Genomic DNA, 23,359 nt, shown 5'->3' with positions numbered 1-23,359 from the left:
AGCCAGCCAGCCCCATTGGCTATCAAACCTTCTTCAATATTAGGGCACAGGCTAACCAAAGGTCACTGACCCCTCTTACTCTACTAGGGGATGACTGTAAGGCAGGACCTAACACCGCTGGGAATAACAATTCTCTTATCCCCCTTCCACTTAAATATCCCTATGTTTCCCTACTGATACTTCTATCTTAATATGCCTCCTTACATGTTATCCTGTTATACTCTATTTTACTTCCACCTATGCCTTATTTTGCTATCACCCAAATACATTATCTTATTGATTTCAAATACTGTTGCAAATTTAAACTTGAAACTCACTTTGTTTAATACACGCTTTTCCAACAAAATAACTCAAACAGTGATGATGATTATGCTACAGATAAACAGCAATAACTAGAGCTAGAGCATTTTAGGCATTCAAGTTTTTATAGCTGAAAGATATCTTTAGTTAGAGCGGAAGATATCTTTAGTTAGAGCAGTGTAGACAGTGGCAGCTGGGAGGGACAAAAGATCATCATCTGTAAACATATACTATGCCACAGACAGACCTAAAAAATATTTTAGATACTACTTCAGGTAACTTTAAATAAAATTTTGCTTTACAGATTTTGGGCATATGTACTAAATGATTTATTGGGGTTTACTGAAGGAAATGATAGGCTATTGTGGTAGAAGATGTGAGACATGTGGAGTAGAGGACAGAGTGAAAGGAGAGAGAGAGAGGACAAGGTCAGAGAGGAAAGACACCACCACACACTCGAGCACTTAAAAAAAAATTCCACATTTAGTTAGACAAGAAAATGTATTTTCAAACCAAAACGTTCACCGATAACTGTTTTTCAAACATTGTTGCATGTGCACAATAAAACAAGACATAATATTATAACTAATGCAAATGATGCTCATCCCACAATTTTCAACTAAATGCCATGACTGTACTGAAATGTTACCCTGCATGTGTTCTATGCTCTCTGTGGTTTCAGATAGTACAAATAGTCTGCAAAACAGATACTGCAGTAGAGGCAAGGCTGCAGCATGGCGCCACAAGCCCCTCGAAGAAGAATTCAAGTGGGAACTAGGTAGAATGCTCATATGGCAGCTTCTTCCTCTCACTCAAGGTTAGGGGCCTTTCCAACATTGCTCCACAGTCCTGAGATGACTGCTACTGAGTGGCATGAATGGACTTGACATCCCAAAGAGGGGTGGAGGCTGAGAGCTTCAGGGGATGGGGGATACGTGGCGGTGCTGTTAGTCACCTCAACCTGCTTTACTGGTGTTTGGCAGTAGCCACTGCTATCAGAGTGGGGGTTAGTTTTTCCCAAAGACAACTGCAGGCATTCCAGGGCTTCAGACTGAGCAACAGTCAATACGCCATCGCTGCCCCCAAGGCTACAGGGTGCTCATAGAGGAGGGATGTTCGGGTATCATTGTCCTGATTTGAGGCTTGAATGTATCCCTCCCTGGCAACAACAGGATGGAGGTGCAGGGGCTGGCCAGTCCTCCTCCTCCTTAGCAGACAGAGGCACATGTACTTGTTCTGGTTTTTCTCCTCTGGAAGTCTCTTCTCTTTCTCCTCCTATCCCAGCGGACAAATACTCACCTGCCCCTCAGAAACGACAAGCAGCCCCATATGCCAGGCTTATTTTAAAAAGAGTCTGCATCAAGGGGACTGAGACATGAAGAAAAGAGGACCGTGCATGCTCACTTTAGCGTGTGCATACTACTTCTGTCATGGACTCATGACGTAGCATACAGACATCACTGTGACATAGAAACTACAGTTTTATAGGGTAGCATTCTTTATAATAGTGTTCCTTGGCTACTGAATATTTTTTTTGTTATTTATTAAACTTAGTGAATTATTTACTAAATGCCATTTTAGCGTGCATGTGAAAAGTATTTTAGCATACACATCTACAGTAAACATTTTTATTTCAAATTTTAGTGCACAACCTCTTTGTCCCTAAAATGTACATAGTGTCTTTTTTGTGTTCTGGGTATAAATATCATGTATACTAAGTCCGAAAGAAAAGGTTTATACTGTAGATATTTCTCCAACAGTTTTTTTAAATCATACATGCTCAGCTCAGAGTGAAGTAGACAAGTTGCCCTTCACCTCTGACAACCAAGATAAATTTTATAATCTATAAGGGGAGAAATCAGTTTAATGGCCTCAAACGTACAGGGTTATTCATCAAAATGTGTTATGGCACTAGTGCCCGTGATAGTGAGAGAGAGAGACTGACTCTGGGGAGGCTGTCACAATTTTCAACTATTTATATCACTATAGGAGGGCCAGCTAATAACTCGAGGTGAGGGTTTGGTGGTGGTTTAGGGTTTTGAGGCCAGTTTTATATGCAGTGTGAGACATACGAACAGCACAGTGCACCTCAGTGAAGATATGACATCATCTGGAGTGAGGAAAGTCTCACAAAGATGAGATTTCTACAATGTTCTCTCACACTAGCTTGAACCACCACCAAACCCTCACCGCGAGTTATTAGCTGGCCCTCCTATAGTGATATAAATAGTTGAATACTGTGAAGGCCTCCCCAGAGTCAGTCTCTTTCTCTCTCTCTCTCAGTAAATGCCTGTCTAGGCACTGCATGAGTAGTGAACTACAAAAACTTTAACGTGCCCCGCAATACTACATAGCGCGTGGTGTGGTAATTCAAAAATTATCATAGACACACCACTTTTTCTTATCGCGGGTGTTATCCATGCAAAATTATAGCATTTTGATGAATCTAGGAGTAAGTTTCCAAGTGGTTTTCAAATATTTTAATTTTACTTAATTACATCTTTACTTTCATTTCTTCCCATTCGAGAAATCAGCTTAACTTAAAATGCCCTCTATTCTGTTTGCATTTTCTCACAGTACATTCTATTCATAATAGCTTACTTGTACCTTTTGATGACTCTCCAGGATTAAGTTCTTTCTGTGCTTCTTCTATTTTATCTATGAAAACAGAAAAGTGTTTAATTATTCATTAAAATAGAACTGAAAAATAATATTCATTTCCACTATGTTAAAATCAAAAGACATTAATACCCATTATTAAGATACAGGATCTGTTTTCTTTCCCTTTATAATTTTTCTTCTATATAAAAAATAACAAAATTAAAATAGAAAAAAAAAAAAAAAAAAGAAGTCAACCATAAAAAAGGATACCATTAATAAAAAACAAAAATTCTCAAAAGGGAGTATCCACAATAAAACACAAAAGCAAAACATGACACCAAAAGTATAAAAACAAAAGAAAAAATTGCACCCAGAACTTAACTTTAAATTTTAAATCACTTATTTAGTTTGGAGGAAAAAGAAAACCACCTCAGGTCACAGTGATATCTTCACTACAATGCATCATACTAGTCTAAAGGGGCCTAAATTATTAAGAATTAAAATGGTGCATTATAAATAATTTCTCATGGGATTTACTAAATTGCAATAAGTATTGCATCTCAGTAAATCCCACGGTGGCTCTGAGAAGGCACACTGCTGTGACTGAGAACGTATGCGTGCTCCTGGTACCCATCATGATCCTTAGAAGGGCAAGCTTAAAGTGAAACATCCTCCCCCCCCCACCCGCCATATCTCCTCTCAAAGCCTATCCCCCTCCGTGGCTATTTATAGCTCCTCTCCCAGCTGAAGCCCCAACCTCCATTCAAAATGTCAAAAATGCCTCCTCACTAGCTTCCCATCCCCAGATCCCTCCTTTATCCTACATTGAAATATCTGGGTTCCATGTCCTCCCCTTCTCCTTGGAGAAGGAGCAAACCACAAGTGAATCTTCCCCTACTGATACTTTCATTCCAAATAGTGCTGGCCGACCCAAGCCTCCCCTTTCCCCCTCATGTGAACAAACATCACTTTTAAAATATAATTTTAATTTTTGTACTTTTGTGTCTGAAAACACAGAACCTTCAAGTAATTTGCTCTTGTCTAATGTGTTTTAATAGAGGACCACTACTACAATTTTTTGCACTACACAGAATCGCCTTTTTTCAATTCGTTTTGTTTTATTTTAGTTTGTGTACTTTTTGGAAGATAACATTTTTAATAAATTACAGTAATTTTTCTCAATAAGCACTTATACATGGGCCTTTGCACATCAATATTTTATTCTTTTTACATTAATATGTTGCTGTAAATTGGACTCAGCTCTTTTTTTAAGATACTGGGTATACTACAACAGGTTGCAAGCCCCAAGGCAATTGTTTTTATTAAAAATAAGTTAATAACTATCCTACGGATGCAGAATCAGCTGCCTTTTAAGAGGACAGGGTCAGACATTCACAAAAAGAAAGACATATTTAAGTGCTCAATTAATAGTAATAGAGGTGGCCCTGAACAAAATCCTACGCCCAAACTGTCAACAGCTGCAAAGGTGGAGTCGCATTGGAAATCATGGGGCAGAAGGTATTCCAGAGGTAGAGGAAGACACTTCAAGGCTGAAAGCCACATTACCACCAATCCAAGAAGAGAAAAGGCTCAGCCATTCAGCCTTACTGGGAAGCCACTCAGCCTCACTGTGGGGATGAAAGACCCAGCTGGTTGCTTAAACCAAGCAGGCAATGCAAAATATTACATCAACACCTGTGTCAGTCTATAAGGAAATCACTTAAGTAGCCTTGAAGTGAAAAGAAAAACTGAGCAACATAGAAACAAGTTTCACCGACCAGTAGAAGTACACTGATGATGAGTAAAGGGGCTTGAAATACCATTAAAATCTTTATGGTAACCTTGGCGAAAGAGGACATGGCTAAATAGGGGTCCAGTGGCAAATGGTAATGACTGAACACAGTGGGAACCCATATCACAGATGAAAGACTGAGGATATTTTCTAGTTACAGAAGTTTATTTTCTGAAAAAAATATTTGTAATTTTACCACAGAAGACACTGGTAGCTGAATAATAAGATGCAGAGTTTGATATGTATAATATTAGCAAACCAAGGATAAAGGACAGGCCAGTTGGTCAATAATTTATTAATATACTTTTGTACTTTTATTCATAGATTATTCAGTAATCAATTTCTTATTATACATCAGGCACACAGCGCAATATTAATACTTAACATTAATTTTGAACTTTAATGACAGAGATAAAAGTGCCAGAATTCATGTTACTATTTATTACTAAAATTAGTAGATATTTATAATTAGAAAACATGAAGATTGTGTTTTCTAATACCATTATTTTCATTTTCAATAAAATACATCATGTTCATGTGACATTTATTAAACTCATACGGACTCAATTTTTCTATCACACATACCAGCTTCTAGAAAGTCGTTTGCCCTTTTAGCTAATCTAAATGCCTTCAAAATAAAATAACCTTCCTACTGTATTATTAGTGATATACATGAAAATAGTTTACTCACACAAACAATTTTGGAAGTACAATTAAATTTATAGCTCAACATATCACTAACATGCAATACAATATATCACTATCCAACCAGGATTTATTCCCCAAGAAATAAGTATCAATATTAAAGGAACAAACAGGCTACCGGGGAGTAATTACTAAAGTCTATGGATTGCTAATAGAAATTTTACCAGACCTTGTCAACCAAAAACTGGTATTAAACATTAATAGGTGAATTTTAAAAAGCCTGGCATGCGCCAAAACCAGGAAATACGCCCAGAAGTTGGGCTGGTGCATGCCGAGCAGATTTGCCGCTTTGTGCACAAATGAAAAGGGGGAGGGTGTGGGCGTTCCTGGTCTTTAACTTGAAATTAGTGCGTAAATATTTGTGCGCACAGGTGCGTGCCAGCCTGCCGTGTAACTTTACTTCTGCTACGGATGACGTGTGTGTAAGTTGTGAAACAAAAACTTCTAGGCAGATCAATGGGATTCTAAGGGTCAGGGCTAACAGGGGAAAAGAGAGGCTATTAAACTAATGGGGGTTGGAAGTCCTATTCCTTGCCTGAGTGTACTGGGAACGAACTGGGAAAACTGGTAATTGTGTCAGCGCCCATGTCTTTCAAAATCCCCCTCCCCCCCCCCACTTATGTGGTAGAAGCGGCATTTACACTCATAGGTGCGTGTCCACTTAAAATTGCACGCACGTGTGCGCGCAGTCAGGCTATTTTATAATATGCGTACATATACGCCCATATGTTATAAAATGGCCGCGTTTCTAGGCATGGCCCAATGAACGCGCACAGATGTGCACCCGTGCGCCACTTTTAAAGTTAGACAGTAACTTTCAAACATATGCATGTGATGGCACATGTGTGCATATATGGCCATGAACAGATATAAGCAAATATTTTATAACTGATGGGTATGATATACTCATGTTTTATAAAATAGGCACATTTATTGCAAGGTAGAAGTATGCCTATGTAGGCTTATGTGCGAATATATGCAATGAATTAAAACCACATAGCGATGCACTAAAGGATTACTTTTTCTACTTTTTTTTGTTTTTTTTAAATATATACATGTGTATATATACTTATATATGTATATTTTACACACTAAAATAAAATAGAACTTGTGTAAGTCATCCAATTTTAAAACATGTGCTCGTAGATGAAATTAACCAGAATACCAATTAGTCCACCAATTTGCCCAGCCCTTTTCCACTTCATCGAGACCTTCCAGGTTCTTCAGTCTGAACTCCCCCCAGTTCATCGAAACCTCCCACCCAGTCCGTACCACACAGCAAACATGTTTAATACCACACCAGATAGTTACCTGGTGTAAAAATACGCAAGTTGGCAAATACACACGCATAAGTGTCTTTTAAAATAGCAACATGCCCAACACACCCCTAGACCACCCTTTTTTTCACATATGTGCATGTGAAAGTGAAAATACACACTTATTTTCAACTTTTAATAAATTACGGAATACGCGAGTACAGACTACTTATGCATGTTATGCTAATTTCTACATGAGTAATGGTTTGAAAATTCACCCCTAATAGTCTAGTAACTGTTTATGGTGTTAAAGATCTTGCTCAAATTAATTCTTCACAGATGGTACAGGACTCTAGCAAAACAGAAAATGTTCTCCCATCCAACAACTTGTAGAGACATCATATTGTAATACATGTTTGGCATATATCTTGCTGGGATGTATCCACTTGGGTTTATTTTGGCACCACTAATTGATTTCATTAATAAATTTGCAATATAAGACTCATTAGAACTCCTCAACTTAGTTTTATTAGACAGTGATCAGGTAGTGGATCTCTCCTTATCTGAAATATATTAAGTTGATTATCTTAAGAATTCATATATTTATTCTTCAGAGATGGAGATCAGCCTTTATGCCCTTATGCACAGAATGGGTGCTAACAATGACTATCACAAATACATGAAATACCTTTCATAATCCACTTCCCAATATCTGAGAAAAATTATTCTATTGCATATGAAGTTGTAAAAAAATGTGTATTTTATCATTCTAAGGACAAATATAAAATACATCAATCCAAATACAGTTTTATTTATGTCACTATTCTAAAATACACCCAAACTAGTGTATCAAACAGATTGCCAAAAGTGCCAACAGTACTTAGAAGACGCTTTCAATTAAACAAGTTGATCAGTCATAATAGGCTTCATCGTGGGAGCAGTGTCGCTTTATGACTCAGCCTTATTTATAATCATAGGTCAGTTACAAGTGAACATATATTTTTTTGATTTTATTGAGCCCTTGAAAAAGAACGGCTTTGTTCGAAACATGGACCCATGTCGGTCTTGTTAAGAACCAGAGGCTTCAGAGTCATTTAACAAACAGCGTGGATACTTAAGTTAAGTCAAATTCACCAAGCAAAATTAAAAATAAAAAAATATATATGTTCACTTGTAACTGAGTCATAAAGCGACACTGCTCCCACGATGAAGCCTATTATGACTGGTCAACTTGTATAATTGAAAGCGTCTTCTAAGTAATGTTGGCACTTTTGGCAATCTGTTTGATACACTAGTATTTGCCATAGCTCTTTACCTTCACATATTAGGGATCACGTGATTTACTATCGATTTAATATCCAAACTATACAGCATTTGTTAAATGTTAACATACGGTAATATTCTGAAATTTTAAAATGTATCAATAAAAAATAGCATTCATTTCAAAACATGTTCAACAGTGCATTCTCTATATCATATACATTAAAATGGTTTGAAGTTCTGTGCTTTCCACCCATGTCTGAAACTGTCAGCTAAATTCTCACTTCATGAGGACACTTCCCAATATTAAGCCAATGATGCACAGGGCAAGAATTTCTTCAAAGTTTAAACTCACTACTGACAATAAGCATACAAAGAACATATAAAATGTAGGGATTAATTTCTACTTTGCATTTACCATCATGGTTAGTCACAAGAAACATGATTTGCTAACAGAGAAAGTGAATGCTAAATGATAACCAGCATTGAATATAACTATATGCCTTTAAGGCGTTGTCTACATTACAGCTCTTGAAAATCAGTATTAAGATTATACAAAATTCACAAAAAAGCATGTCTCTCTATACTAAAACATAGTTTGAACTACTTTAAAAATCTGTTCAGGAATGCTCCTGACAAATTGCTTAGTTTTCTATAAAACCAGTCTGAAGTTGCAGGGTGCTAGGCCTTTAAAATAGTTTGGGTGCTTACTAGAGGCAAACATTCTGCCTTGGTACTAACTGATCTAGATTAGTTGTAATAACTCTGCATCTATTTATATAATGGTTTTAAAATGTGCATGGTTTGATTAATAAAGGCCTGTTGAGTTAGATCTTTCAGTAACATTGTCTAATGTCTGAAACTACATATGTTAAATATTTCTTGGCTTTAGAATATCAAGTCAGTAGGAAAATCTAATCAGCAGGTATCTAACATTACACTTGACACAGGAATTCTCCATACTTCATGGAATCGGTTTTCTTTTTTAACTTCTGCCCTTAGAAAGTTAGAATGAATGCAGAAACATTTGGAATCTGCAAAGATGTCTATTAAAAGCATAATTTAATTCAATCATTAAATGTGTTGGACAAAGTGACTAGCTTTACTAAACCAAGAAGTTTAACCTCAATAAACATACCTACTAATTATTCTTCATAAAAAGAAGAGACAGGAAAGGATAGGCTATATATTTGTTCTTTTGGGAAAACAATCATGAACTCTCAAAGAGTTACAAAAGAACGATGTAGCCTCTCACATTGAGTATCTAACTCCTGAATGACATTTTTCATAACAGATAATTTAAATTGTACCTCCTGGGATTGTTTCATGACTTAATATGAAATCCTATTGTAATTAGTCAATTACGTTCTGGCAGTACTACAATAGCAAACAGACAGTTGCTTCCAATTTTAAATTCAAGTCTTTTATGTACTGGTTAAAAAAGGATCTGGGTAATGGAATGCCCAGAGCAAGTATAATTATTTCTCAGATATGAGCTTACAAAGATTCTGAAAATCTGCAGGAAAGTTCTTGAACTAAACAAAATCTTACTTAAAGCAGCAGTAACCTCCAAGAGACAAGCAAAACATGTACTCTCAAAGTTTCTATTTGTTTTTCTATTTTTTTTTCATATTAAGGAGCCTAAGCAATACACCTCAGCATAATATTAAGATTCACATGCACAGTAAAGATAGCGAGCCCTGCAAGAAGGCCTCAAAAAATGTTATCTTGTGCATACAAAAATTTGCTTGCTCACGCATGCAAATGAAGGGTTATCGAGCTCATGCTAAATAGCATGGTCTGCTCACTCTTCAAACCATTTAGCTGTTGTTCACTAAGAACTTGATTTTGAACTAATGTGACCATTTATAAGTCAAGAGGGCTAGCTAAATAGCATAACCAAGCTGAGCATGCTTTTAAAAGGGTTCAGCGAACTGCAAACAGGGAGCCATGAAAGATGAAGCCCACAGACAGGAATGGATCCTGTATAACCTTACCCACAGGTCTGAGAATGAATATATATTTGCCTAACAAAAAAGCAGAATTCTAATTTTGTTTTTCATTTTTAACTTTAAAAAAAGAATCACTTGTCTTCATTTTAGTACTCAGCCGTCATCATTTGTTAAGTGAGTAGAAGATAGACAGGTTTCCAAGATCAATGTTAATATGCTCACCTCTTTTAACCTTAAGATTAAGCGGTCTATAAATTGCTGAAATAAATAAAATGTAAGCACCAGCCATGTTGTTTTATAGATGCTGCACTGTGAAAGAGTAGCACTGTGGGCAATGACAGGTGGGGCTCAAACCATATGATGAATAGAGTATTTCACGGGTTCAAAAACTTCATAGTGGCAACTTCACCTGCCAGTCCAAGAATATGAATCTTATGCAGCATGAGAGTCTGGTCAGAACTGAGCGAGCTCAAGTAGTCAACTTTGAATAAAAATCTTACCTAAGCACATGCTCAATTATACAGAAATTTTCTGCAAGTTTATTAAGGTTAACATTTATATATATTGTCCTCAACGTTGTGTAATAAGGATAACTGAACACAGGGAGCACAAAGCTCATACAACTATAGAGGAGAAACACTAACTATAATTTCAACTGGAAAGTAATGAATGGTAAAACATTAAACTTATAATTACAAGAAGACTTCCATCAACTGGTACTACTGTTACAGCAAACTGCTAAAGAATACACTACTACTGCATAAACAATATTGGGTTATGAGGTACTGAGGAGAGACAGATTCTGTCTACCATCTCTGCCATGGATGCACTGAATGGAACTAAAAAAAAAAAAAAAAAGGAGGGAAAAATCTTTTGGGTCTCTAAAGTGAGAAGGAAAATTCTGAATAGAACTGAGGGTGGAAAGAGGGAAGGCGATGGAAGCGGGGGTGGAACCTGGACTACAGCACCACCACTCGCTGGGCAAAAAACTGCTTCATGAACAGAAAACGCCAGGCTTCTATACCCAGCAAGATGTGGATATTGGAGAACTGCGATACGCCACATGAGGCGATGGCGTATGTGCAGGCCCGGAGGGAACCTGGCTCACCTAGGCAGGTGAATTCTGGTTGAGCAAATTAGTGACCATGCCCGGCAAGAGGCATTGTGAGGAGCCAGACTATGAGAAATTCACCTCTCTCTGTGGATCCTGGCATTAGCTGATACCTTCGAGTGGCTGAGCCCGTCAGTGTGTGCAGGGGTCACTGACTGCAAAAGTCAGCATGGCAAGCAGAAATGGCGATTGGGGGAGGGAAACGACAACAAAAACAGCTGCCGGGATCAAATTACAATGCCCTCGAATAGAGTATTTGACGTGCCAATGTCTGCATAAAACCACTCAAAATGGAAAGGCACGTCGGATGGGTGGCAGACAGCTCATCAGATACTTGATATTCTTTATTTTGCTTCTATTACACCTTATAACCACCTAAGTACAAATCCTTCTAGTGGGAGTGGAGAAAAGTATGGGGAGGGCAAGTGTGTGAGGAATATTACAAGATAAGCTTCAACAGGGGCATAACCTTGGGGGATAGGAAGGAGTTACTCCATGTTTCCTGAACAGAGAGGGGAAGGGAGGAAGGTGGGCAGCTGAATGGCTGTGGATATAGGGCTCCAACATGCATGATATTTCCTTGTCATTACTGCTCTGTATATATGTCAGGCACAGCTGGAGACTGTTATATTGTGGTTAACTAATACAATGATATTTTGGTCCAACATCAATCCAAGGGCGGTGTATTTGGATCAGGTACTTTGGGGTCAGTCGTACTACACTTTACACAGCCAAGAACAAATTTGCTGGTTAACAAGGGGATAGACATGCGAGACATGAGTGGGCTTGGGATTTTTACCTTGGCCTGTTTCAGCTGGATGGGGTTCACTTATCTGACGTTGGTCAAGTTTTAGGGGTAGATTTTAAAAGGTGTGAACGCTACCCGACACGCACACATGTACGCTCGATTTTATAACTTGCGCGCACAAGTTATAAAAAAATTAAAAATTAAAAATCGGGGATTGGCGCGTGCGCAAAGGGCGCACAATTGTGCATCTTGCGCGCGCCGAGCCGCCTTCCCCGTTCCCTACCCCCCACCCTCCCTTCCCCTACCCTCTTCCCCCCTACCTGTGCCAGGAGCCTCTGGCCCCACCCAGGACTGCACATGCCCCGCCCCCTTCCCGCCCCTTTAGTAAAGCCCCGGCACTTACATCCATCCCGGGGCCTTAGGCCCAGCGAGCGTAACCCTTTGAAAATCCAGCTCTTATTGAATAATGTTTCTCAGGAGGCTCTGGAAGATGTCATGTTAGAATCTCACTGCAGTTTTGTGGGGTGGCCACGGGGATAGCTCCTTGATTTACCCAAATGGATTTTTGATCTGGGTTTACTTTGATGGATTGGCCGGGAGGGATGATCAATTGTTTATCAGGTTGAAGGTGGTGTGATTGGGTTCAGTCGAACCTGTGTGGATGCCTTGCTGGGATGTGGTGGGCACCTCACATGGAAGCAGTTGTGATGCTGCTGGATGCCTGCAGGTTGAGTAGCCTGGGGTGGACATCTTGCTAGAGATGTGGCAGATGTTCACCAGGACAATGAGTTATGGTTGTTGATATTATGATGCTCAGGTACAGATACATATAATACTGTGTTATAAAGCTGTGGCCTTTTGATTCCAACAGTTGTTTAATTGCGTATGGTTTATTCAATGTGAAAAGAGAGGGTACAAGTGTTCCTGTAGTACAGGATGCCCATATTGTCCTTTTAGCCAAAAAAGATATTGCTGATATTTGCTCTGAATAAATAAATAAATAAATCACAACATTTTGGCTTTCTTTTTCCCTTCACCAAATCCTCCTCTGGCTGCTTATACATTCTATACCCCTGAGCCCAATGAATAGAATCTGAAGAAAATACGATTATACATATTCTTCCTTGCATTCTTGCGTGTGATACACATGGCCAGGCTTAGAATCACCAAAATTAAGCCAAGAAAACAAAGCAGGATTTCATTTCTTCATGTATATGATGGATATAGTTTCTATATGACGCAGGTATTGAATCTCAAATGGTAAAGGTGCAGTGTCTTCTAACATACTGACTCCATAACAACTAAATATTGTACCTGGAAGGGTAAGAAAGCCTCTTAATATGCAGAAAAATGTAAAGGATGTTAATTAGGAGCTAAGTTATTCTGCAAGTAAAAAAGGGGAATTATTCATAGGGAAATGCTTAGAATATTACATGTTCTTTGAGAAGACACTAGGCTTCTATTTGAGATGCAATTCCAGGGACAATCAGAAACTATATTCATCCTACACAAAGAAGAAATAAAAATTTGCTTACATTTTCTTGACTTAGTTTTGGAGAATCTAAACATTGTCCCTTGCATCACACACATGCACACTTAAGGTGATTAAAAATGTTTGCTCTGAATTAATGAACACACTATGTATGTACATATTCTAGCGTTTGTTCACAATTTCAGTTCTTATATCTGAAAAATTTGCTGTTTTGGAGTGGCTTTGGTTAGTATAGATGTTTCCTTGAAACTGATTGACCCCTTTCCACTCTATTGCTTCAATAAATGATTAGACAATGCAGGGCTCTGCCACTGTCCATTTGTCTTTTCTGTTTTCAACTGCTTGTTGCAATGTTTTATATAATATATGTTTCTATTGAAGTAGAAACCCCCCTCTCCTCTGTACATAGTTACAATTTACACTCAGGTAGATAAGTGTTATATTCTTCTTTAACTTCACATCAGAACTATTTTTCTCAAGTGCTTCCACAGAAAGTACTGTGTTAATTAACAAGGCTCTACAAAAAATGTCAGTGGGGTCTCTCTCCCCCTTTCATCTTACGCTAAGCCACAAACCATTTGGGATGGTCTTGATTTTTCATTATTTCAGCTTTATTCCAATTTCAAAAAATATGTATTCCAATTTCAAAAAATATCTACTTCTAGCACTTGCACATCAGTGTTCTCTTAAAAAATAAATATTTCTATATGTAATGTCATATAGTACAAATCCTCTGCAATTTATTTGCAAGTACTTACACAGAATTCAGATTTTCTGCTGTTTTGGGACAATTTAAGTAATGAAAATAGCTCACAGGATTCAAAACTAGTTACAGCCAACTTTTACACACCCTAGAACAGCTGTCAGACTATCAGTGAAAGAAAAAAATGTTTTGGTGAACAAATTAATTCTCTGTTAGACACAAGTGACAGAGCTCAGACAGAAGTCAAAGCATCTCAAAAGATGAATCAGGATAGAGATGAAACATAGAAATGACGGCAGAAAAAGACTAAACAGCCCATCCAGTCTGCCCAGCAAGCTCCCACACTTATTTTCCCATACTTATCTGTTTCATCGACCACCAAGTTCAGGGCCCTTGTTGGTAACTGTTTGATTCAAATTTCCTGCCACCCCCACCAATTGATGTAGAGAGTAATGGAGTAAGTTGGAGGTGCAAAGGTGAAGTATAAGGCTTAATGGTTAAGGGTAGTAACCGCCGCATCAAGCAAGTTACCCCGATGCTTGTTTACCCAGACTGCACAGATCAATGCCTTTTTGGATGTTGTCTGAATGTAAATCTTCTTTTCTACATTTCCCCCTGCCATTGAAGCAGAGAGCAACGCTGTTTGTGCACTCAAAGTGAAGTATCAGGCTTAATTGGTTTAGGGTAGTAACCACTGCAATAAGCAAGCTACCCCCACACTCATTTTTTTTACCCAGATTTCTGTCCTTGGTTGCTGTCTAAATGCAAATCCTCTTTTCCACATTTCCCCTTGCTGTTGAAGCAGGGAGCAATGTTGGAGTTGCATTAACCGTGTGAAGACTTATTGAGTAAGGGTAGTAATCATCAGGTAGTAACCACCATTCCAGCAAGCCACCCCATGGCTTTTCTCTTCATTCCCATCTTCTAGCCTTTATGGATCCACAGTGTTTATCTCATGCCCCTTTGAAATCCTTCACAGTTTTAGTCTTCACCACTTCCTCTGGAAGGACATTCCTGGCATCCACCACCCTCTCCATGAAGAAATACTTCCTGACATTGGTTCTGAGTCTTCCTCCCTGGAGTTTCAAATAGTGACCCCTAGTTCTACTGATTTTTTTCCAACAGACAAAGTTTGTTGTTGACCATGGATCATTAAAACCTTTCAAGTATCTGAAAGTCTGTATCATATCACCTCTGCTCTTCCTCTCCTCCATGGTATACATATTTAGGTTCTTCAACTGAAAAAATTCACCGGCACGAAAATGTGGTGCCAGCTCTTTTAGGGTGTACAATATGTGGAGCAAAAACTGATGGGGGGAGGGGGATAACATTTTCAGGAATCAAAGGTCATAAATGATGAAAAGTCACAATTGCAACCCGCTGCGATCATGAGCATGCACTGTGCAAGCTTTTAAAATCTTAACCTGCAGAAAAACATGCTGGCGGTTGTTATGTCGATTCCAAATTGTTGGCTCTGCATCAATGAACAATAACGCTGAAGCAATTTTCAAAAGTACAGTACATGCTGTAGTGGTTATTTTGGGGGACAACTCTGGTGAGCACCAACTGTTGGTGGCCAAGCACAAGCAGCAGCAGAAAAGTGCTAGTCGGCAGTTCCGAAAGGAGGGGAACAGATTCCTTAGAATCCTTTGCCCTTAATTTGTATACACAAATTGGAAAGCACAGCATTTTATCAGCTTTTCCCACTCCTTTGGAGGATTTCATAAAGACTTGCTGTCTATGCTTACAAGTAAACAGAGAGACAGAACACAGCAGCCATGGAAATTACAACCATTTTTACAAAACATAAGCAAGTACAAATTATAATTAGACATGTGTGTCCCTTGACATAGCTGCCATGTAGAAAACAAAATTGTCCTGAGGAATGCACATACTTTGGGTACATGCCTCTTAAGATCATATGTAATTTGCTTAACATATTACTTCACTTCCCAAAAGAGGGCTCGGACTCCCAGGCAGAAATTCCAAACTGCTTACAGCACACATTGTTACTATGTCACAATGCAAAACAGATCCTGGAAACAAGTAAATACCCTCCTGGTTTGTAGCCAGGGAACCTCTTTCACTTCCTGCTTAGTAATTTAATAAATAGCTGGAACCGCTGCATACATGTCTCTACATAACAAATGTATCATCACAGCATAAAGCTGCCAAGTCCCAAGCATACTGAGTACATTATGAACATTATATTATAATTCTGGCATAATTCCTGTCAGATGGCTATTTATTCTTGCATTTACACAGTGCACCTCTCTGCATGTTTCGAATATTTAATAGTCGCACAGTAATGCCAACTAGATCAAGAATTTTCCTCAGTGTCAATTTCCTTGCTATTAGCTCTTATAACAAGTCTGGACAGATGGGTATTTTGTGTTCAGGAAGTCCAATAGGCCTGCCCACCACTAGAAGGCTCTTGCCCTCTGAGCTCCTACTCCGTCCCTTTTATATCAGTACAGGCCGTTCCTCAGGATATTTACAAAAACAAAATCAAGCACATGGAAGATCGGTGCACATTCCCCTTCCCTGGTTAGTATATTTTCCCTGATTGAAAAATTATTTTCTTTCATTTGGCTAATATATTAAGCTGTAAGGCTATTAATCTGAAGTACCTTACATGCTTAACAAATCATTAACGTTTACCGTAAGTCCCATTTAGCTAAACTTGATTACTTGCCCTACTCTTTCAAGCCCAGAGCGAGTTACACAGCACTAAATCTGCCCAAAACAGAAGAAATGCTTAAAGCATACAAATAAAATTCCAAATAAAACAATCCATCATAAATATAGAGGCATAATTTCTAGATCAGAATAAAAAATAGGGAGCGACAGTCCTGACTGTGAGTTAACAGAAAGAAAATTGATGGTAAGGGAAAATTCTATGCTATTACAGGCCTCAAGACAGTATCAATAGGATGTATCTCAGCAGTACCTCATATAAGGTGGGAATGACATAGGCCTGAAGCACTCTTCCTCCAAAAGACTGCATCTGTCAAGGCCCATTTATTTACTCAGTGACATCTCACAAAAGTATGCACTGAATTCAATACAGCCACTTTGCAGATTTCCTCTACTGATGTCTTAACTTTTCCTGCATAAGATATAGGGCACTGCTCATGTGGAATATAATATAATGAAAGTAGAAGTGATCTTGTGAGTTTTCTTGTATGCTTCAGCAATACACCAATCTGGCAGTTAAAACAAAAAAAAAAAAAAGAAAAAGGTAGTCCCTTTCTTACCAGTCCCAAATAAAACGAGTGGTAATTATCTTTCCTTAATAAAACTTTTGTACCCTTTTGACATCTAAGAAAAGCAAGTTTGCTTACCGTAAACGGTGTTTCCATAGATAGACAGTTCCCATGACAGCATGGCTAATTCATCCTGCTATCAGGCCCGGGAGGCAGAGCTTCAAAAGTGATGTCAGAGCTTTGCTCTGAGGCTGCGCATGTGTTCCTGCACTGGAATCGACTCTCCTCAGTCTGTGATAAAGCAAGCGTGGTTGTGAAGACGAAAGTAGACTGTTCAGGGAGGTGGGTGGGTCAGCATGGCTAATTCATCCTGCTATCTATGGGAACACCGTTTACGGTAAGCAAACTTGCTTTTTCCAGTCGATTGCAGGGCTGAATTAGCCATGCTGTCATGGGAGTCCTAAGCTCCTCATCATGCTAAGGTAAAATTTATTAGTCTATGTCTGATTAAGCGTGATGAAGGTTAAGTGACAGTCGACCTTGTTGGTTTTGTGGACAATGACTGAAGAAGTGTTCTGCCTAATTTGGCGTCCTCTGCAGTTTGCTGATTTAAGCAGTAATGGAAAGTGAATGTGTGAAGAGATGCCCACGTGGATCATGCCTTAGATGAGCTAATTAGGCCTCCACTGCACACGTCTGATGAGCAGTGGGGTAGGAAGACAGTTTAGACTGCCGTTTGTCGTAGCAGAATTGTATACATTGAGTAATCCAGCTAGAGATGGTGCGTTTAGCTACTGGAAGTCCTGGAGCATTAGGGTTGAAAGACACAAAGAGTTGAGATGCCCTATTGGGCGAGTGGGTTCATTGCTTATAATTGGCTAATGCTCTTTTGCAGTCTAAAGTATGCAGAAGTTTCTCTTGATGTGGTTTGGGTCAAAACATCAGAAGTTCAATCGATTGGATCAGGAGAAATTGGGATATCACCTTCAGTAGAAACGACGGGTGAGTGTGTAAGAGTACTTTATGATGATGGCATTGGAGATACGGGCTATAGTGCACTAATACCTGTAATTCGCTAACTCGTCGAGTGGAAATAACTGCTGTATGGAATATGACTTTCCAGGTTGTTCTAGAACCAGGTTAAGATTCCACGGCACTAGGGGCTTCGAGACCTTGGGTCGAAGATGTGTTAGGCCTTGGAGAAACCAAGATACCATCAGGTGAATCGAAAAGGGTTGACCATTATGTAGCCTGTGGAAAGCGGCTATCGCACTGAGGTGAATCCGGAACGCTGTAGCAAGACCTGCGACATATAAGGTGTACAGATAATCTAATAAAACGTCCGGTGCGCAGGTGAGCGGGTCTATATTCTTTGACTCGCACCATGTTGCATAAAGATTCCATTTGAATTGGTAATTTAGTCTTGTGGACAGCTTCCGGGAAGCCAACAATACATCTTGTACCGTGATGGAAAATCCTTGTTCTGATAGTAGGATCCGCTCAACCTCCAAGCTGTTAGATGTAGGGAGGAGTGTAGCGGGTGGAGAAGGGTTCCCTCCTCTTGTGACAGAAGATCCTCTCGATTTGTTAGTCGAAATGGTGTTTCTCTGGACAGCTGTAGGAGGTGTGTGAACCAAGGTTGACGAGGCCAGGCCGACGCCACAAGGATCAATTGCGCCACCTCCTGCATGCATTTTTGATGAGAAGATTCGGAGGAAACGCATACATTAGTGGTTCTATCCAGGGAATGAGAAAAGCATCCTAGGTGTCTCTGCGTGGGCTTGGCCACACTGAGCAAAAACGAGTCACTTTCCTTTTGAACTCTGTGGTGAAAAGGTCTATCGATGGCCTTCCCCACCTCTGGAAGATGGCGTCTACTACCTCGTGGTTTAGGGACCATTCGTGTGGATGGAATACATGACTTAATCTGTCCGCTCGAGTGTTGGCTATGCCTGGTAGGCATGTTGCTTGTAACTGAATTGATTGGTGGTTGGCCCATGTAGAATGGTGAGGGCTTCCTGGCAAAGAATCCATGAACCCAACCCTCCTTGTTTGTTGATATAAAACATGGCCACCTGGTTGTCTGTGTAGACCATGACCTGGTGACCTTGGAGATGGGAGACAAAGAACATAAGATTTGCCATACTGGGTCATACCAAAGGTCCATCTAGCCCAGTATCCTGTTTTCAACAGTAGCCAATCCAGGTCACAAGTACCTAGCAGGATCCTAAGGGGTAGATAGATTTCATACTGCTTATCCCAGGCATAAGCAGTGGATTTCCCCAAGTCTATATTAATAAATATTATGGACATTTCCTTCAGAAACTTGTCCAAATCTTTTATAAACACAGCTACACTAATAGCTTTCACCTCATCCTCTGGCAATTAACTGCAGAGCTTAATTTGCACTGGGTAAAAAAAATATTCTCTTATTAGTTTTAAATGTATCACCTAGTAACTAGTGTGCCCCTTAGTCTTTGTACTCTTCCACTCCACTCATTTTATATGTCCCCTCAGTTGTCTCTTTTCCAAGCTGAAGAGTTCTAACCTCTTTAGCCTTTCCTCATAGGGACTCATTCCATCCCCTTTATCATTTTAGTTTCACTTCTTTGTACCTTTTCTAATTCTGCTATAACGTTTTTGAGATGCGGTGACCAGAACTGCACATAATAATCAAGATGAGATTGCACCATGGAGCGATAGAGGCATTATCATATTCTCCATATCTTTCCTAATAATTCCTAGCATTCTATTTACTTTCTTAGCTGCTGCTGCACACTAAGCAGAACATTTCAATGTATTAGCAACGATAATACCTAGATCCTTTTCCTGAATGACGACTCTTAATGTGGAACTATAATTTGGATTACTCTTAAGTGCATCACTTCACACTTGTCCACATTAAATTTTATTTGCCACCTGCAAATAACGCGTAACGGAACGCTCTTAGTTCTAGGAGATTGATTTGAAATGATTGTTCCTTTCGGGTCCAGAGGCCTTGCGTCTGGATGTGATTGAGATGAGCCCCCCCCCCCTCCCCAGTCCTTGCGGGAGGCATTTGTGGTGAGGACCGCATTGTGTGGCAACAGAGTGAACGGAGCTCCCTTGGTGAGTGTGTGTTTGTGTAACCACCAGTCTAACTCTCTGGTCATGGCCGCTGTCAAGGACACTTTCCATGTTAATAGTTGAGAATGTTGTTTCCATTGCTGCTTGAGATCCCATTGGATGTGTCTCATGTATAGTCTTGTATTGGACACCTCGTGAATCGATGCTGCCATATGCCCCAAAACCTGACGAGCCAACGGCGACTTGGTGATTTTGAGCCGCCTGAAGAGCTGGCGCATGGTGTGTCTCCTGTCGTGTGGCAGGAAGACTCTGTGTTTGGTTGCGTCCAGACAGGCTCCTATGAATTGGATCTTTTGGGTAGGCTGTAGGTTGGATTTTTGGTAATTGATGACCAGTCCTAATTGGTTGAGATAACTGATGGAGTCGTGGAGATGTTGACGTAGCATGTTTGGGGTAGGCGCCACAATCAGCCAATCGTCAAGGTAGGGAAAGATTATGATTCCTTGTTGATGGAGGAATGCCACCACTACTGCCATGCACTTGGTGAACACTCTGGGTGCTGTCGATAGACCGAAGGGAAGTACTTTGTATTGAAAGTGCTGGCTGTTGACTTGGAAGGATAGGTATTGCCAGGAGGAAGGATGCATTGGAATATGAGTGTACGCATCTATGGAGCACATCCAAGCATTGGGCTGGATTGGGGTAATATGGATTTTAGAGAGATCATCTTGAATTTCTCCTTGGCTATGAATTTGTTGAGCTCTCGGAGATCCAAGATAGGACGGAGATTCCCTAACTTCTTAGGTATGAGGAAGTAGGGGGTGTAGAAACTCCTAGTTTTTGGGTACTTGCCAGGTTCTTATGGCCTGGATTGGCCACGGTTGGAAACAGGATGCTGGGCTTGATGGACCCTTGGTCTGACACAGTATGGCATGTTCTTATGTTCTTATTCTGGGTTGATTGATGGAGGGAGACTGTGAATTGCTTGTTGCTGTAATAAGGAAGCCACCTCCCCCTCCAACTGGATAATGTTGGTCCCAGTCCCTCTGGGTGTCAGATGAGGGAGTAGTGGCGGGTACTGGAAGTGAATCCGGTATCCTTGATGGACAATGTCCAGCACCCACAGGGGTCTGTTGTGATCTTTTCCCACTGCTGGATGTGCGATGATATTCCCCCCCCCCCCCCCGCCAATACTGTCTGTGATGATGGCATGGCTACTTTCAAAAAGATGAATTAGGCTTAGTCGAAGCAGGAGGTTGTTCAGCTTGGGGCCATTGAGATCGCTGACGTCCCCTGCGGTTCTGGGGTTGTTGGGTTGGGGTGCGTGGTGGTGGCTGGTACTGTGGTTGATGATAAGAAGCATATGGTCGATATGCCCATCGTTGGAAAGATTGCCTCCGAGGCGGGGCATAATATCTGTGCGACAAAGGGTATGACTGTGGTGTGGTAAGGGACTGCACCGCCATAGACTGCTCTTTGAGTTGAGCCACGGTTTCCTGAAATCTGGTGCCAAATAGATTGTCGTCTTTACAGGGCAAGTTAGCCAACTTGTCGTGTACATCATCCCTGATTATACTGGCATGGAGCCAGACCACTTGTCGGGCTGCAATTGCGGGTGCCGACGCACATGAGGAAGTCTTGAATCCCTCATATACCGTGCGTAGCAGATGTCGTATGGCTTCTTCGATGTCTTGAATTGAGTTAGGAACCGGGGGAGGGACCACTTCCCCTTCGGATCTGGATGAGGAATCCGGTGAACCCAGTCCAAGAGACAATGAAGTATGTCTAGGTACTACTAGTGGGGCGCCTCTAGTTGGAGACTTATGGGCCGGCTGCCTCCTGTCCACCTTTTACTTCTTAGCGGGTGGTAAGGGATCCTGCATCAATGGCTTTGACGAGTCTGTCCTCGGCGTCGGCAAAAGCGTCGTCCACGTCATGTCCTGCGTCGATGGAGATGCAGTATGCGTCATTTTGCTTCACTGTGTTGGTGCCAGGGTTTCGTGCCCCAATGGAGTTTCTTTATTCATCATTGAAGTGTGTGTCGAGCGGTGCATCTGCGTTGTGGTCGATGCACGAAGTCTTTGTTTTGAGTCCAACGGCTTCTCTTGTACGTCTGGTGTGAAGGTGCCATGCCGAGCTGTTGATGGGTTGGGTGTGTCATGCGCCAGGGACTTCAGTGCATGGATTTTGTCATGTGCGTGCGTCCCCTATTTTGGCTGCCGCCTCGACACATCCGATGCTTCCTGGCTCCGTTCTTTGGTGTGGGTGGGGTCTCGACCCCCGGACACCTATATCTTGTTCTTCTGCCTGCGCTCACCTCCAGGCCTGGAGGTGGGGGGCTCCATGGAAGCTCCATGGAGCCCATGGGGCTCCACACCAGCGCCACCTCCTCGATGCTTTGGAGATGGCGCTGGTGTGGCCAGCCCCGGGGAAGAGCGAGCTTCCAACGGTGGGGCATACAATCCCCCCGCACCAATTGTAAGGTAAGGATCTTGCCCGCCCTTTAGCGGCGAGCCCTGGGAGACATCCGGCCGCAATGCGGGCAAGTTTCTAGCAAGTGGTCTGGGCCCAGACACCGATAACAGCGGTCATGTCCATCTGAAATGGACATGACCTTTCCGCATAGGCAGGGTTTGAACCTTGAAGGCCGAGGAGCATCTTTCCTACCATGCTCTTTCATTTTTTCTAATTTTTTGGAACTTCTCTCTCTTCAGAAAAAAATAAAGCTGAGGTGGTCTGAAGCTCCGCGTGCAATCCCACGCACGGAAAAACAGACTGAGGAGAGTCAATTCCAGAGCGGGAACACACGTGGAGCCTCAGAGCAAAGCTCTGACATCACTTTTGAAGCTCTGTCTCCCGGGCCTGATAAACAGTTCCCATGACAGCATGGCTAATTCAGCCCTGCTATCGACGGGAAAATGCAGCTTCCTTTCCTTAGGCTTTAGAAACATAGGAAGACCTAATATTTGATTTATGTGAAACATGGTGATCAGTTTCAGGTCAATTTTAAAAGTGTTGCTTGCGCAAAAATGTCCACATATGTGTGTATGTGGGCCTTGCGTGAGCAACGCAGAGTTTAAAAAGCTGCAAATTATTTGTGTCTGTACTAATGCGTGCGTGAAGAATAAGGGATGGAAAGAGGGCAAGGCCAACATCTACGCGCATAA

The 23,359-nt window shown here is 40.8% G+C and overlaps 1 protein-coding gene across 1 annotated transcript in view; it reads right to left on the bottom strand.

The window, feature by feature from the left end:
* The window catches only part of HIVEP1 (human immunodeficiency virus type I enhancer binding protein 1), a 487,602-nt gene that overhangs the window by 226,963 nt on the left and 237,280 nt on the right, over nt 1-23,359 (bottom strand). The window contains exon 3 of the mRNA XM_029590665.1: nt 2,908-2,958. Within this exon, the coding sequence (XP_029446525.1) occupies nt 2,908-2,958 (51 nt within the window). The remainder of the gene's footprint in view (nt 1-2,907; nt 2,959-23,359) is intronic.

The sequence above is a fragment of the Rhinatrema bivittatum genome, chromosome 2, assembly GCF_901001135.1.
Source record: "Rhinatrema bivittatum chromosome 2, aRhiBiv1.1, whole genome shotgun sequence".
In the NCBI taxonomy this organism is placed as follows: domain Eukaryota; kingdom Metazoa; phylum Chordata; class Amphibia; order Gymnophiona; family Rhinatrematidae; genus Rhinatrema; species Rhinatrema bivittatum.
Note: the sequence above shows the minus strand (reverse complement) of the source record. Positions and strands in the feature narration are given on the sequence as shown.